The sequence below is a fragment of the Dendrobates tinctorius genome, unplaced genomic scaffold (genome assembly GCF_039654945.1).
Source record: "Dendrobates tinctorius isolate UK_male_01 unplaced genomic scaffold, ASM3965494v1 ptg000013l, whole genome shotgun sequence".
Taxonomy (NCBI): Eukaryota; Metazoa; Chordata; class Amphibia; order Anura; family Dendrobatidae; genus Dendrobates; species Dendrobates tinctorius.
Window position 1 is genome coordinate 18,808,706 of NW_027361681.1, and position 16,546 is coordinate 18,825,251.

The 16,546-nt window shown below is 52.1% G+C and overlaps 1 protein-coding gene across 2 annotated transcripts in view; it reads right to left on the minus strand.

The window, feature by feature from the left end:
* HMCN2 (hemicentin 2) overlaps positions 1-16,546 on the minus strand; it is a 192,247-nt gene that overhangs the window by 153,088 nt on the left and 22,613 nt on the right. For both annotated transcript variants that reach the window (XM_073559478.1, XM_073559477.1), the window contains exons 2-4: positions 9,739-9,809; positions 9,491-9,649; positions 9,153-9,275 (exon numbers count right to left, since the gene is read on the minus strand). In XM_073559478.1, the coding sequence (XP_073415579.1) occupies positions 9,153-9,275; positions 9,491-9,649; positions 9,739-9,809 (353 nt within the window). The remainder of the gene's footprint in view (positions 1-9,152; positions 9,276-9,490; positions 9,650-9,738; positions 9,810-16,546) is intronic.

A 16,546-nucleotide genomic window follows, 5' to 3' on the forward strand; every position in this document is an offset into this window, starting at 1 on the left:
GGAGTTGTCCATCATCCTTTCATTGCTATATAACATATTTCATCTGTGAGCGGTGTAGGTGGCAGCGGCTGGCATCACAGATGGGCAAATAAAACCACTATAACTCACAGGCGCCATTACTTGAGCAATGACTGGGTGTTTTCCATTACTATACATAAAGATTGAGGGAAGTCACAAAGTCCAGGGGCAGCGCAGCGGCAGAGGGCTCGGATGTGACCGTGTGGTGGGATTAGGGCACTGTCTATAATCATAGCCATATGGGGCAAACTCTGCCAGCCGGCTGCAGACACTTAGCCTTCAGCTTCCTCTCTGTCATAAAAAGCAAACAGATGTGCGGGGCTGAGGGGGGCCAGGGGTGTCCGGGGGGGGGGGGGGGGGCACAAAGCACCTCTGTTTGTAGCATTTGGCCACAGTAAATGTGGCGTATAATAGTTGGTGTGTCCTGGGACTTCAAGGGGACACAGAGACATTACCTAACCTACAAAGAGGCCATTCACAAGCAGAACACTGTCCCTTCCTGTATATGTAACATATTTAAAGGGGAACTCTACCCAAATGGCTCGGGGGTCTGTGAGCTGGGACCCCGACTGGTTTGCACTCCTTAACATTTTTTTTCTAATGTGAGCAAAAATATCCTTGTTAACTTTCCACGGAAATTAGCTTGGTGACGACAGAAAGTTTGTAGATGTTCGACCTATGGGGACAATGTGGCAAAGACAAAACTAACCAGTTTTATGGCTGTGATTCTCCTTTGTTCGATGACTCATTGGTCTGTGGACAGACCAAACAGAAGAGAAAAGAAACAGAAGAGAAACATGGATTTTTGTGAGTACTCACCGTAAAATCCTTTTCTCCGAGACGCTCATTGGGGGACACAGAGACTGTGGGTGTGTGCTACTGCCGTCTGGAGGCCGACACTAAGCATACAAAAAACAAGTTAGCTCCTCCTCCGCCGCATACACCCTCGCCCCGACAGCGGGCGGAAACCAGTTTAGTGCAAAAGCAGTAGGAGAACATAACAATAAATTAGCCTTAACGCAGAAAACTATATGTCTGAAAAAGGACCACCCTACAATAAATAAGGAATTAAATAAACAAGAGCCAACTGGCTATCAGGGTGGGTGCTGTGTCCCCCAATGAGCGTCTCGGAGAAAAGGATTTTACGGTGAGTACTCACAAAAATCCATGTTTCTCCTTCGTCTCATTGGGGGACACAGAGACTGTGGGACGTCCTAAAGCAGTCCCTGGGTGGGAGCAACTCACCAATCCACACCGCATGCCCACCTGTTTAAAGGTGTGCCACCGCTGCCTGGAGAATTTTCCTACCCAGGCTCGCATCTGACGAAGCCTGAGTATGTACGTTGTAATGTTTAGAGAACGTGTGCAGGCTTGACCACGTTGCCGCCTTGCATACCTGCTCTGCCGAAGCCTGATGCCGAAGCGCCCAAGAGGCGCCCACTGCCCGAGTCGAGTGCCCCCTTATTCCAGGTGGAACCGGCGTGCCTCTAATACGGTAAGCCTCTTGAATAGTAAGGCGAATCCATCTGGCTATGGTCGACCGTGAGGCTGCGAGTCCCTTCCTGCGCCCTTCAGGGATCACAAACAACGAATCTGTCTGGCGAAAAGGCGCTGTTCTCGACACATACCTCCTGAGGGCCCTCACCAGGTCCAGCGTGTAGAGCGCCTTCTCAACTCTGTGTACTGGAGCTGGACAAAATGAAGGCAAAACGATGTCCTCATTAATATGGAATGAGGACACCACCTTCGGCAGGAACGGCGGAGGTGGTCTCAAGACTACCTTATCCTTAAAAAAGGTCAGAAACGGTGCTCTACAGGATAGGGCTGCCAGCTCCGAGACCCGCCTAATAGAGGTTATCGCTACCAAAAACACGACCTTCCTGGTAAGTTATGGCAATCCGACCTCCTGCAATGGCTCAAAAGGAGCTTCCTGCAGGACCCCCAGCACCAGATTAAGGTCCCAGGCATCTAAGGGAGCTCTAAAGGGGGGCACTAGATGCGAGACTCCCTGAATGAAAGTTTTGACCTGCATAACGTTAGCGATCTTTCGCTGGAACAGAACAGACAAAGCCGAGATCTGTCTCTTCAGGGAACTCGGAGCCAACCCTGCGTCCAGGCCTGACTGCAGAAAGGCCAGAATGTTGGGAACCGAGAAGGACAAGGGCGCAACCCCGTGCTCTCGACACCAGAGAAAGAAAACCTTCCAAGTACCATGATAGATCCTCGCCGAGGCTGGCTTCCTGGCGTTAATCATCGTAGCTACCACCTCACGCCCAAACCCCGCCTGGGTCAGGACCCAGGACTCAACGGCCATGCCGTCAAACACAGGGCCCCTAAGTTCGGGTGGTAGATCGGCCCCTGGGACAGTAAGTCTGGCCGTTCCGGTAGACGCCATGGCACATCTGCGAGGAGCTGTACTAGATCCGCGTACCAGGCTCGACGGGGCCAGTCCGGGGCCAGCAGAATTGCCGGAACCCTCTCCCTCTTGATCTTCCTGATTACCCTCGGGAGAAGAGGCAGAGGGGGAAAAAGGTACGGGAGCCGAAACTGGCTCCATGGAAGAACCAATGCATCCGCTGCAATCGCTCGCGGGTCCTGAGACCGGGCGACAAACCTGTCTAACTTGGCGTTCTCTCTGGAAGCCATCAGATCCACGTCCGGAGTTCCCCACCGCTGGCAAATCTGACGGAAAACCTCGGGGTGCAGGGACCATTCTCCGGCCGCGACCCCCTGCCGACTCAGGAAATCTGCTGCCCAATTTTCCACGCCTGGTATATGGACCGCTGAAATTACTGAGTGGTGCCTCTCGGCCCAACGAAGTACGTGTTCTATCTCGCGCATGGCTGCCCTGCTGCGCGTGCCTCCCTGGTGATTCACATACGCCACTGCCGTGGCGTTGTCTGACTGGACCCGGACTGGGCGACCCACTAGCCAGTGCTGAAATTGCTGCAACGCCAACCGCACTGCTCGAATCTCCAACAAGTTGATCGGCAGAAGGGCCTCCTGGGGAGACCACTGCCCCTGAGCTGTGTGATGACGAAACACTGCTCCCCAACCGAGAAGACTCGCGTCGGTTGTGACCACCAACCACTGATCTGGAGGAAAGGGTTTCCCCTGAAGGAGAGAGGAGTCGCGCGTCCACCATTGCAGTGCCCGCCGGACCTGAAAGGACAACCTGCACTGATGATCCAGGGAGAAAGGACTCCTGTCCCATGCTGCCAAAAGAGCATGCTGCAGGGGGCGAAGATGAAACTGAGCAAACGGGATTGCTTCTATTGCTGCTACCATCCTTCCTAGCACCCTCATCCCAAATCAAATCGTGTGAGGGCCTGGCCGCTGAAGACTCCGAACCCCTCGCCGGAGCGCCTGGGCCTTGTCTCGAGGGAGAATTACCAACCCTTGGGAAGTGTCGAAAATCATCCCCAGGAATGGAATCCTCTGAGTCGGGGTAAGACATGACTTCTTCCCATTGACTAACCATCCCAGGCGGGATAGGGTATCCAGCGTAATGCCGACATTCTCCTCGCACGCCTGAAAAGACGATCCTTTCACTAACAGGTCGTCCAAGTATGGCAGCACTACTATGCCCCGAGAATGAAGAATGGCCATAACGACCGCCAACCCGAACGGCAGAGCCACAAACTGGAAATGCAGGCCATTTATCGCAAAACGAAGGAACTTCTGATGCGGAGGAAAAATAGGGATGTGCAGGTAGGCATCCTGGACATCGATTGAGGCCAAATACTCTCCCTGCTCCATGGCCGATATCACTGACCGGAGGGATTCCATCCTAAAGTGCCTGACCTTCATGAACCTGTTTAGGAGCTTTAGGTCCAAAACCGGTCTTACTGTTCCGTCCTTCTTGGGGACTGCGAACAGGTTGGAATAAAATCCCTGGGCCTCTTCGCCCTCTGGTACCGGGATAATGACCCTGTTGTGCAGAAGAATCCTGATGGCCCCTAGCAATGCCTCTGCCTGGGATTGCAATTTGGGAAGACGGCATTGAAAAAATCTCCTTGGAGGGTGTCCGATAAACTCTATTTTGTACCCGAATGACACCAATCCCGCCACCCATGCGTCGTGTGCCACCTTGACCCAGACGTGGCGGAACCTGAGCAGACGACCGCCTACTCTGGTGTCCTCGGGTACCTGATGCCTCAAGTCATTTTGTAGAGGGCCTCTGAGACCTAGCTCCCCTTGACCTGGGTGGACGGCCCCGCATCCTCCCCAGCAGGTTGGCTCTATACGTGACCTGGCGCTCTCTGTCTTGGTTGCGACGAGCCGGGGCAGTAGAACCGGCCGCTGATGCCCATCCTGGGGCGCGAAATGCCCGAAAGCGCGCCTGTGGTTGACGAAAGGGCGGTCTGCTCTTCTGCTGTGGGAGAAAGCTACTCTTTCCCCCCCGTGGCATCTGAAATAAGCTTGTCTAGCTTCTCCCCAAAAAGCCGATTACCCTGATAAGGCAGAGATGTTAACGACTTTTTAGAAATCGAATCGGCCCGCCATAGCCTTAGCCACAAGGCTCTCCTAATGGCGATAGCGTTTGCTGCGGCTAGCGCCGCGCAATTAGCCGCATCCAAGGATGCATTAATTAGATAGTCTCCTGCCATCGAGATCTGATTTGCTATCTCAGACACCTCTACCGGCAAATCTCTGTCCTGCAGGACTTTGTTCAAAGACTCCGACCACGACATCATGGCCTTGACCACCCATGTAGCTGCGAAGGAAGGCAAAAGCACTGACCCCGATGCCTCATACACCGAGCGAGCTAGACCCTCTATGAGCCGATCCGTGGGGTCCTTAATGGAAGACCCACTAGGCACCGACAACAATGATCTTGAAGCCAGGCGTGACACTTGGGGATCCACAATCGGAGATTCCGCCCACTCTTTACAGAACTCTGGTGCAAACGGGTACCTTGTCTCTAGCGTTTTCTGCCCTGAAAAACGCTTGTCTGGGCGTTCCCTGTGCCGCTGTACCGTGTCCTCGAATTCAGGATGGGTGCTAAACACCCTATGTGGGCGCCTGGCCTTTTTAAAAGATATCTTATGCCCAGCGGCCAGGGAGACGTCCTCCTCAATACCAAGAGTCTGATTTACGGCCTCAATGAGACTGTCCACTGTCTCCCGACACCCGGGAATATCCAGATCCAAGGCTTCCTGCCTATCCTCATCCGAACTCTGCTCGCTCTCAGACAATGGTGATGGAGAGCGAGATGCCGCACTCACAGATGCCGAAGCACCGGAGGGGCCCGGAGACGCCATATGGGTTCTTTCCCTGTACGTCTCTTTAGAGAGGGTACGGCCCCTGCAGGCCGGCAGCTCAAGTGAGGTGGATGAACCTTCCCAAACCGGAGAGCCGTTGTCTCTACCCCTATCCGGGGCCTGAAGGGTCTCGATCGCCTTCGTAAGTGAAGCCATAGACCGCGATAGCGATAACGCCCATTCCGGGGGCTCCGACCCCCTGGGCTCCGTTGGCGGGGAGGGCTCCTGGGCGCGTTCGGAACTACAGGCCTCACATATCTTAATGGTCTGCGCTCGCGTGAACACAGCCCCATAGGAAATGCATGCGGTATAAAGGAAGGTGTGCTTCTTCCCTTTTCCAGACATACTGCGGAAAAAACCTTTTCCTATATATTATGTCTTTTTTTTTTTTTTTTTTATGGCATCCAGGGGTATGAGGAGAAGGAGGACAACCTGCCCTAGTGTGGCCAAGACGGGGTCGCACTTACCCGAGCTCAGGCTGCCTCCCCGTGCTCCTGTGCTGCTGCTGGCGCTCGACTGCCGTCTGGAGGCTCCCAGCTGCTGTCTCCCTGGGTAGGCTGCGCGATGCTTCCTGACCGCGGCCTACCCCATTCTGACGCCGGGGCCTCCATTTAATCCAGCGCCCGCCCAGTATCCAGGGGCGGCGCTGGATCGGACGTCGTTGGGGGGCGGGCGCCGGACCCGACGTCACGCTGGGGGGCGGACCTTCCCCCTGCGTCCTAGGCCAACGCCGCGGCCCAAATTTCGGCCCTGCCCCCCGCCGCACCGAGGGGCGGGCCTTCCCCGTGGCCTAGGCCGCAAGCCGCGGGCTAAATTTCTGCCCTGCCCGCCCGCCGCACCGGGGGGCGGGCCTTCCCCGCGGCCTAGGCCGCAAGCCGCGGGCTAAATTTCAGCCCTGCCCGCCCGCCGCACCGGGGGGCGGGCCTTCCCCGCGGCCTAGGCCGCAAGCCGCGGGCTAAATTTCAGCCCTGCCTGCCCGCCGCACCGGGTGGCGGGCCTTCCCCGCGGCTTAGGCCGAAGCCGGGGGCTAAACCTGAGCCCTCTTCCCTGCGGCCTAACTCGCCCTGGAACTGGCGCCTACTCAGCCCGGCGTGCTCCTTCCCCCGCCCGGCCACCGAGCGCCATGGCGAGGGAGAAGGGGAACACGCCGCTGCCCCTGCTGCGCAGAAGAAGCCCTCCTGCTCTGCCTGCAGGCAGGAGAGGGGAGCCGCTCCAGCCCCTGGAAAGTACGCTCCAGCCCTGGCCTGGAAAAACTACATCTTTGGACGGTGCAGGCACCCTAGCTCCGTCCGCCTTGGCTGGGCGAGGAGAGGGACTGTCCGCCACCACGCAGTACCCGATTGGCGTAGCCGTGGGGCCGCACAGACTAGTCTTGTGCCTCTGTGCAAGCCCATGGTTTCGCTACCTAGGGGTGGACAGGGCTAAGTCTGGCATACTGTCCCACGTCGCGGGAGAGGGAACGTGGAGGGACACTCGCACGTGGTCACCCGTTGATGGTTTGGGGAAATCGGATCCTTTCAATAGGATGCGTTGCCCCTGTCATATCTTCTTTAAAATAAAAAAGAAAAATAGATGTCTTGGGAAAAGTCCCAGAGATGTCCCTCGATGCGGGAAAGGATACGCGGAGGAATACTCGCGCGTGCTCGCCCGTTGATGTTTGGGGGAGATCGGACCCTTTCAATAGGGTCCGTCGCCCCAGTCTCCTCTTCATAGCAAGAAAATGTTAAAAAAAAAAAAAAAATATATAGTCTGGAGAGACCCAGACTGCGTGTGCCTCCATCAGACACTAAGCAAAAACTGGTTTCCGCCCGCTGTCGGGGCGAGGGTGTATGCGGCGGAGGAGGAGCTAACTTGTTTTTTGTATACTTAGTGTCGGCCTCCAGACGGCAGTAGCACACACCCACAGTCTCTGTGTCCCCCAATGAGACGAAGGAGAAAAACAGAAGAAGAAACAGAGGAATGGAAGCTTGTGACCTAGAGAAGCAGGAGGATCGGGAGGCAGTCAGCACCCATACTGCTCAGGAACCAGGAACCAGGCTCTCACGCAGGAGAACGATGAAGAAATACATCAGGATCAGACTTTGCCCACAAAGAACCTTGTACGCCCTCAGAGTCCTCATGGATGGAGAAAGAAAAATGTTGTGAAGAAGAAACGGAGAGTGGTGGTCATGGGGGAAACCCTGTTGAGAGGAACAGAGGCCGCTATCTGCAGACCGGATAACACCTCTAGAGAAATGTGCTGTCTTCCAGGTGCAAAAATTAAAGATCTGTCTGACAGGATATCAGGACTCTTCAGACCTACAGATGACTACCCATTCCTGCTAATACATGTTAGGGCAAATGACATCGCAAGAAACGACCGTGAAACCATCTGCAGTGACTATGAAAACAGTCAATAAAGTGAAAGAACTGGAAGCGCAGGTGGTCTTCTCTTCCATCCTCCCAGTGGATGGCCATGGAACAAGGAGATGGAATAAGATTCTGCAGGTGAACAACTGGGTACGTCGATGGTGCCGTCAGCAAGGATTTGGATTTCTGGATCACGGAGTGAATTACCTATACGATGGACTTCTTGCTAGAGTGCACCTTACGAAGACTGGAAAGCATGTATTTGGAAGTCGCCTTGCTACACTTGTAAGGAGAGCTTTAAACTAGAACAATGTGGGAAGGGAAGCAAAAGGCCAGAAAAAGCCATACACCTGACAATCTGGCAATATATCTGCTCCATTATGGTATACAGGAGTAATACAGGAGGGCTCCTGATGTATGAGTGTCCAGAATGGAGTCGGCTGACTAAACTATTACTTTTGACCCCTCATCTCTCATAGGAGAGTGCACAAGACTCAGTCCCTCTCCTGATCCTTCTGTCTCCCTCCAGAACCCCCTGTTACGTGCACACTCCTCTATCCCCCGCCACACACCTGTCCTCTTTTGTTCTCATCTAACCCCCTCCACACTCCTCTAGCCCCCTCCACACTCCTCTGTCCTCCTCTATACACCTCTGTCCCTTCCACATACCTCTGTACCCCTGAACTTGCCTCTTTCTCCTTCCATACACCTCTATCTCCCTCCACACTCCTCCATCCTCCACTACATGCCTTTGTCTTTCTCCACACACCTCTGTCCTAAACACTCCTCTGTCCTCCTCTATACACCATTGTCCCCCTCCAGACCCCTCTGTTACGTCCACACTCCTCTATCCCTCTCCACATTCCTCTATTACCCTCCACACTGCAAATTCTGCTCCACACACCTCTGGCCCCTACACACTTTTCTGTCCTTTTCCACGCTCCTCTATCCTCCTCAACATTCCTCTGGCCCACTCCACACTCCTCTGTCACTCTCAACACTCCTCTGCCCTCCTCCACACTCCTCTATCCCCTCCTGAAATCTCTTCCCCCCCCCCCTAGGAAACAAATGTAACCCCTCTCCATCTCTAGGTCTCAGCAAAATATCTTACAGAGAAAGCATTCATACAGGACACTGGAGTTGGTAATCCAATATCCTGAGGTCTCCGACATCTCAAGACCTGGGTTACTGTCTTGTGGAAGCCAATTACCCTACAACTCAGCTAGTGGATTGTGAAGGAGATTAATGTGATGAAGTAACACACTGAAAATCAAATTGGATGAATTTGCCTAATGTGAAGCTGTTGATGGAGTCCCTATGGCGAGTGGGCGCTCCTGCAGTGACAATGGCACTGGCACCATGTCCCACTATTGTTTTAAGACAAAGGAGCACCTAAAGATGAGGCTCCAAGGTGACGTGGAGCCTGCTACCCAATAAGCCAAAGTATAATCAGCATTTTCTGGACCATCAGGTGTCAGACAGATAGACTTTATGCTCAGTTCTGTATAATCTCGGACTCACCTCATTAACCTGCTGTTTATCCAAATGGAAAATCTGCCCAGAGCTAGTGGCGGCAATCTCCTCATACACGCGATATCCGGGGTGACTCCGATCCCCACAGTCTCCAGTCAAGACAAACACCACCTGCAAGACAACATAGAGGGCATGAATATTTATATGGAAGTCCATGAATGACCCTGGCTGGACCAGCTTCTTGGCATATCCAGGACAGATGATTTTGTCCGGAGGTTTTCTGGTCGGCTATATGGGGCTTTTAGTACCTTTCTTCGGTCTGGGTGTGCTACAGATCCCACTGCGGAAATAACAGTGACTATATACCCCACAGGATATGGACTGACCTGAGACTGTTTGAGTTGAAGCAGCTGTAGGACCTCCTGCTTCTTCCTGAAATCTTTGGCCCGAGCGTCGGTGAAAACGTAGATGAAGGAACCAGGTTGAGAAACGTCCACAGCTGTTCTAATTGCTCCCACGCTCATCTCGGGGCAGTCCCCTCCACCCTGCACAGTGGTAGGATTACAGAAGATGAGGATTTGTCTGTACCCGTTACCTGCCCACGGGTCACTCAGTGGGAACGTCATCGCTCTACCTGGACGTACAACTCCTCCAATTCCAGCTTGAACTTCTCTGGATCTGTTGTAATGGTGACAGGTCCAATCTCTGCAGAGAGCGAAAAATAAAACAGTGTTAAAGCCCCCCACATTCACACAACTGCAACTATAAGCACCCTGCGGGACCTGAGTCGTTATCTCCTCACCCCACTATCTACAGTTTGGACCCCCTCTCTAGTTAGCATTGAGATATAATACAGAGGCGAGGATATCCTCATTGCCCATCAGAAAAGGGACGTAACCGACCTGCATGGGGTCCATCGCTCCAGTGTGCAGAACTCTCTGCAGTGAGAAGGGGCAAAGGTAGGGACCAAAACCATTACATTAATGCAACACCATCTCATATTACCCAACAGTAATAAAAATGACCTCAATATTAGTGAAAATTACCCCAATAATAATACAAATTACCCAATTATTGCAGACATAAAATCCATCAGAATGATAAATCTTATAAAGATGGCACCAAATACAGAAAGAGTATAAAATAGGGTGAAAGTGATCAGAATGGGTGTAAAAACCCCGAAGGCCACCATATGGATGGTGTGCAGATTTACTGTGGAGGATGGCTTAAGACAAGGTCTGGACACTGCTGTTTTTGCACGGCTGTAACTCTCGCTTTATTTTATGCACACAGGCCCTCCAGGATGTCTTTCCCCAGTAAATATCCGGAACAGATTTTCTTTGAAGAGACCAGACATACCAGTGCTAGGTATGTGCATGTCATGTAAAAATTCTGACACAATAAAACAAATATATATATATACACACAAAGACAGTTTTCCTAGAAGTCGGAGCCTCCAGGCTTCGTTCTAGGAACTGTGAGAATCATGTGGGAATAGTGGATGAGGGCAGGTATATCTCGCGCAGATTCCTTTCCTATGTGGCCTAGTCTGGTCAGTATCGCACCTGCTTACTAATGGATAATGGGAGGTGGATATAAAAGGATGCAAGGTGGTTGTGTGAGTGTCTCAGCCTGGGAACACAGAGAGCCTGTCTGTGTGAGAGACACACACGTGAGTGGAAGCAGTGCCCACTGCAACTGTGGTTTGGCTGGACGGGAGAAGCCCGCCAGTTGGTAGTTAGGTTGTACTTTGTTTAGTTATTGCCTGACAGGCAAGGATTTGTTTTATGTTTTATTTCCTTTTGCATTGCTTTCACCTTGAATAAACCTGACCCAGTGTCAGTTATACCCGAATCCAGCTCTGCGCCTGAGTTTCATACTGAACGCACGTGACCTTTGACCCCAGCAAAGGCGATCCCGGAGTGTTTTATCACATTGTGGTGGAAAACGCGGGCATCACGTTGCAAGCATGAGCATGGAGGACGTGGTGAAAGCGCTGGTACAGTCCACCGCCGTCCAGCAAGAAGCTAATCGGGTGATGATGGCCCAGCTGAAGGAGTTGGTGGACATGACAGCTACCGATCGTTCGCTTCTCCAGCAGGTGGCGCAGCGCCTGGCAAGCCTACAGGAGGTTAACCTGGAAGCCGAGTCGAGAGTGATTCACGTGAGTCGGTACTGGCAGAAGATGACGACCGAAGATGACGTCGAGGCATACCTGACCACGTTTGAACGGACGGCGGTGCAAGAAAAATGGCCGAAGGCACGATGGGCCGGCCTGATTGCCCCGTTTCTTTCCGGTGAGGCCCAAAAGGCTTATTATGACTTAGAGCCTGAAGCTGCGCAGGACTTTGACAAACTGAAAGCCGAGATCTTGGCCCGGCTGGGAGTGACGACCGCTGTCCGTGCACAGAGAGTGCATCAATGGACTTATCAGCCGGATAAACCACCGCGGTCACAGATGTTCGACCTGATCCACGTGACGAAGAAGTGGCTACAACCCGAGGTGTTGACAGCGCCAGAGATAATCCAGAGAGTCGTCATGGACAAGTACCTGAGAGCTCTACCACCAGCCCTGAGGAAGTGGGTAAGCCATGGAAATCCTACGACGGCAGACCAACTGGTGGATCTGGTTGAACGTTACTCCGTGGCGGAAGGACTCCGAGACGACGTTACCCCACCTCGTTCTTCATCATCTCCACGTGGAACCGGTAAGACTGTTCCAGGGAATAGGGGAGATGGAAAAATCCCTAAGACAGTGGGGGAGGAAAACAGGACTGCCCGCACTGCGAGTCCGAGAGTAACGAACTATGGTCTAAGCAAGGGGCCCGTTAGGTGTTTCCGCTGCCAAGAGATGGGACATATTGCTGCGAACTGTCCGGTCACTACTGAACCCATGCAGTGCAACGTCACAGACTCTAAAAACCGCATGTCTATGGTTGCACGGGTAGTGAGTGTGAATGCCGGTCAAAAGGATGTGGAAAAACACTTGTGTGATTTAACTGTTGACGGCAAAAATGTGGTGGCATTGTTAGACTCGGGAAGTGTGGTGACTCTGGTGAAGGCCAGTCTGGTGTCAGCCCCGACTGGACCATCAGACAAATTTTCTGTAACGTGTGTGCATGGAGACACCTGTTCATACCTCACCACGGTCATATGCATTACTACTTCCTATGGGTCTGTGCAACATAAAGTGGGACTCGTCCCGGCGTTATTGCATGATGTTATCCTGGGCCGGGATTTTCCCCACTTCTGGCAATTGTGGGAGAATCAGTTGATGCCCTCGGGTAATAGTGCACATGGTTCTTCTCCCAGGGCGCGTGTGGTTCCCGAACCCCTGGAAGAGGTCTCCCCGGAAGACTCTGGAGAAGAGTCTGCGGGAAATGACCTGCCGTTCCCGTTTTCAGTCATGGCGGGTGATACGGAGGAGACCGGGGAAGAGGAGGAGGCCGACAGCCGTCCACCTCCCCGTTTGCCGGATTTAGAAGTTCAGAAAGATGACTTCCAAAGCGAGCAAATAAAGGATCCTACCCTTTCTCAGGCTAGGACAAATGTAAAAGTGATAAATGGGGTACCCGTAGAACCTGGCTCTAGGCTGGCATATCCTTACATGGTTCTGGAGAATGATTTACTCTATCAGATAGAGAAAAAGGGGGAAGATACGGTGCAACTATTAGTCGTGCCAAAACCCTACCGGCGGCAGGTGCTGGACCTGGCCCACGGACATGTGATGGGAGGTCACCTGGGAGTCCAGAAAACCACCGAAAGGATATTACACTGTTTTGTTTGGCCAGGAATGCATCACGATATTCGTGTATATTGTGAGTCTTGTCCTGACTGCCAAGCCTCTGCACCTAAGCCCCGGTTCTGTAGCCCTTTGGTACCCCTACCTATTATTGAAGTCCCGTTTGAGAGGATTGGGATGGATTTAGTTGGGGCCCCTTCCACGGTCTGCACGTGGACACCAACATATCCTGGTCATCTTGGATTATGCCACTCGTTACCCGGAGGCCATCCCTTTGCGTAACACGGCCACCAAGACGATTGCCAAGGAACTGGTGCATGTGTTTAGTCGGGTCGGTATACCAAAACAGATACTCACCGACCAGGGGACCCCCTTTATGTCCAGGGTAATGAAGAAGCTCTGCCGGTTGTTACAAATCGAACCGTTACGCACATCCGTGTATCACCCTCAAAAAGACGGGTTGGTCGAACGGTTCAATAAAACTCTGAAGCAGATGCTGAGAAAGGTGATAGACAAGGATGGGAAGAACTGGGACTATTTACTTCCGTATTTGCTTTTTGCCATCAGGGAAGTACCCCAGTCTTCCACGGGATTCTCGCCTTTTGAGTTATTGTACGCCCGACGTCCTCGTGGACTGTTAGACGTTGCAAAAGAAACCTGGGAGGGTCAGGTCACTCCGTTTAAAACAGTGATAGATCACGTCACACAAATGCAGGACCGTATTGCGGCTGTTATGCCTATCGTCAAAGAACACATGATACAGGCTCAAGGAGCCCAAAAAAGAATCTATGATAGGGGCGCCAAGATCCGTACGTTTGCACCCGGAGATAGGGTGTTGATCCTGGTCCCCACGGTGGACAGTAAGTTCCTGGCAAAGTGGCAGGGCCCCTTTGAGATTAAGCAAAGAGTTGGTGAAGTAAACTACAAAGTATACCAGGCAGGTAAACGAAAACCTGAACAGATTTATCATGTAAATCTGATAAAACCCTGGAAGGATCGGTCTGCCTTGTCAGCGGAGCTGGCCCGTCCTGTCTGCTCGCATACCGTACCGGAGGTACGGGTTGCAGAGACTCTCTCGGAGCGGCAAAAGACGGAAGTCAGGCAGTTTCTACTTCACAACCAAAAGTTTTTCTCAGAAAAACCCGGGCAGACTATGCTAATGAAACATGACATCGTAACGGAACCTGGTGTCACAGTTCACGTAAAGCCCTACCGAATCCCGGAAGCGCGCCGTGAAGCCGTTTCCCGAGAAGTGAAGGCAATGCTAGAGTTAGGAGTCATTGAGGAATCGCACAGTGCGTGGTCCAGCCCGATTGTGCTAATTCCTAAACCGGACGGCACCATCCGGTTCTGCAATGACTTCAGGAAACTGAATGCGGTCTCAAAATTTGATGCCTACCCCATGCCCCGGGTCGACGAGTTAATAGATCGGTTAGGAAAAGCCCGGTATATTACGACCCTAGACCTAACAAAGGGGTATTGGCAGATCCCTCTGGCTGAGGCTGCCAGAGAAAAGACGGCATTTGCTACGCCGGAAGGTTTATTTCAGTATGTGTATATGCCGTTTGGACTGCACGGGGCACCGGCGACCTTCCAGAGACTGATGGATCGAGTCTTGAGGCCACATAGGCGGTATGCTTCGGCCTATTTGGATGACATTGTCATTTACAGCTTGGACTGGGAGACTCATCTCCAGAAAGTACAAGCTGTGATTGACGACCTGTGGGAGGCAGGTCTAACCGCGAACCCCAAGATATGTCACATCGGGCTAGAAGAAGCCCGGTATTTGGGGTATGTAATTGGGAGGGGTGTTGTTAAACCCCAGGTTGATAAGATTCAGGCGGTTCAGGACTGGCCACAACCTGTCAACAAGAAGCAGGTGCAAGCCTTCCTGGGGATCGCCGGCTATTATCGCCGGTTCATACCCAATTTTGCAGCCATCGCTACCCCCCTGACGGATCTTACAAAAGGGAAAGACTCCGTCATGATTAAATGGAGTTTAGCGGCTGAAGAAGCCTTCCATAGCCTAAAACGGGCACTTTGCTCTCAGCCCGTACTGGTGACTCCGGACTTCCGCAGCGAGTTTGTGGTACAAACGGATGCCTCTGATACCGGTATCGGGGCCGTACTCTCACAAGTGAGGGACGGAGTGGAACACCCAGTCCTCTATCTCAGCAGGAAGCTGAATAAACACGAGCAAAGGTATGCCGTCGTAGAAAAAGAGTGCCTCGCCATTAAGTGGGCTCTAGAGGCCCTCAAATATTACCTGGTGGGCCGAAAGTTCAGGCTGATCACTGACCATGCCCCTCTCAAGTGGATGCACTTGAACAAGGAACGGAATAGCCGGGTGACCCGGTGGTTCCTTGCCCTGCAGGCCTACACTTTTACGGTGGAGCACCGCCCAGGAGTACAGATGGGAAATGCAGATGCCCTGTCCCGAGTGCACTGTTTGGCGGGTGTCATTGCTCGACCGGAGTGGTCTGAGCAGAGGGGGGGGATATGTGAGAATCATGTGGGAATAGTGGATGAGGGCAGGTATATCTCGCCCAGATTCCTTTCCTATGTGGCCTAGTCTGGTCAGTATCGCACCTGCTTACTAATGGATAATGGGAGGTGGATATAAAAGGATGCAAGGTGGTTGTGTGAGTGTCTCAGCCTGGGAACACAGAGAGCCTGTCTGTGTGAGAGACACACACGTGAGTGGAAGCAGTGCCCACTGCAACTGTGGTTTTGGCTGGACGGGAGAAGCCCGCCAGTTGGTAGTTAGGTTGTACTTTGTTTAGTTAGTGCCGGACAGGCAAGGATTTGTTTTATATTTTATTTCCTTTTGCATTGCTTTCACCTTGAATAAACCTGACCCAGTGTCAGTTATACCCGAATCCAGCTCTGCGCCTGAGTTTCATACTGAACGCACGTGACCTTTGACCCCAGCAAAGGCGATCCCGGAGTGTTTTATCACAGAACACAAAGCACAACAGATCTGACCTATATTTCCTTTGGGTCACCTCTGGCCTCTGCAAATATCTTAAAAACATGGTTCCTTCATTGAAATGTTCATAGTGGACTAAAATTAAAAACTGCATTAGCTGCTAGTTTGAAATGCTCGGCACCGCTTCCAGACCAAAAAATACACTTTTTCCATTATTTATTTATTTTGTGCTCCCATTGGGACCATCTCTGCTTTTATTATTGGGCAGCTGGGTGTTGGCAGGGGACGCATTTCTCCGCTTTTTTGCCTACGACTCTAAAAACACCTTGCTCACACTTTACATTATTTCAATTCCCCCCATTCAAAATCACCAAGTGAGTCTTCTTCCTCATCTGGCAACTGTAAATATAATCCCTAGTATACTCCTAGTAAGTGTCTCCTTCTCTTCTGGCACCTATAATTGCAGCTCCCAGTAAATTCATCTGCCGATATCTAATAATTGTACCATAGAGCCTGGAGCATTGATGAGATAAAGTAATTGCTTGCTTAGAAGTCAGTCCACAGCAGGAGTTTTCTCAACTTTACTGCATGTACTAATGGCACTGGAAGGGAACAGTCTCCTTCTCCCTCTGGAAGCTGATATATATTTTACTCACTTATATAGAGCTATCACATACCACAGTGATCTACAGGCATCATTATCACTGTCCCCATTGGGGTTTACAATCTAAATTCCTTATTAGTCTGTCTTTGGTGTATGGGAGGAAACCC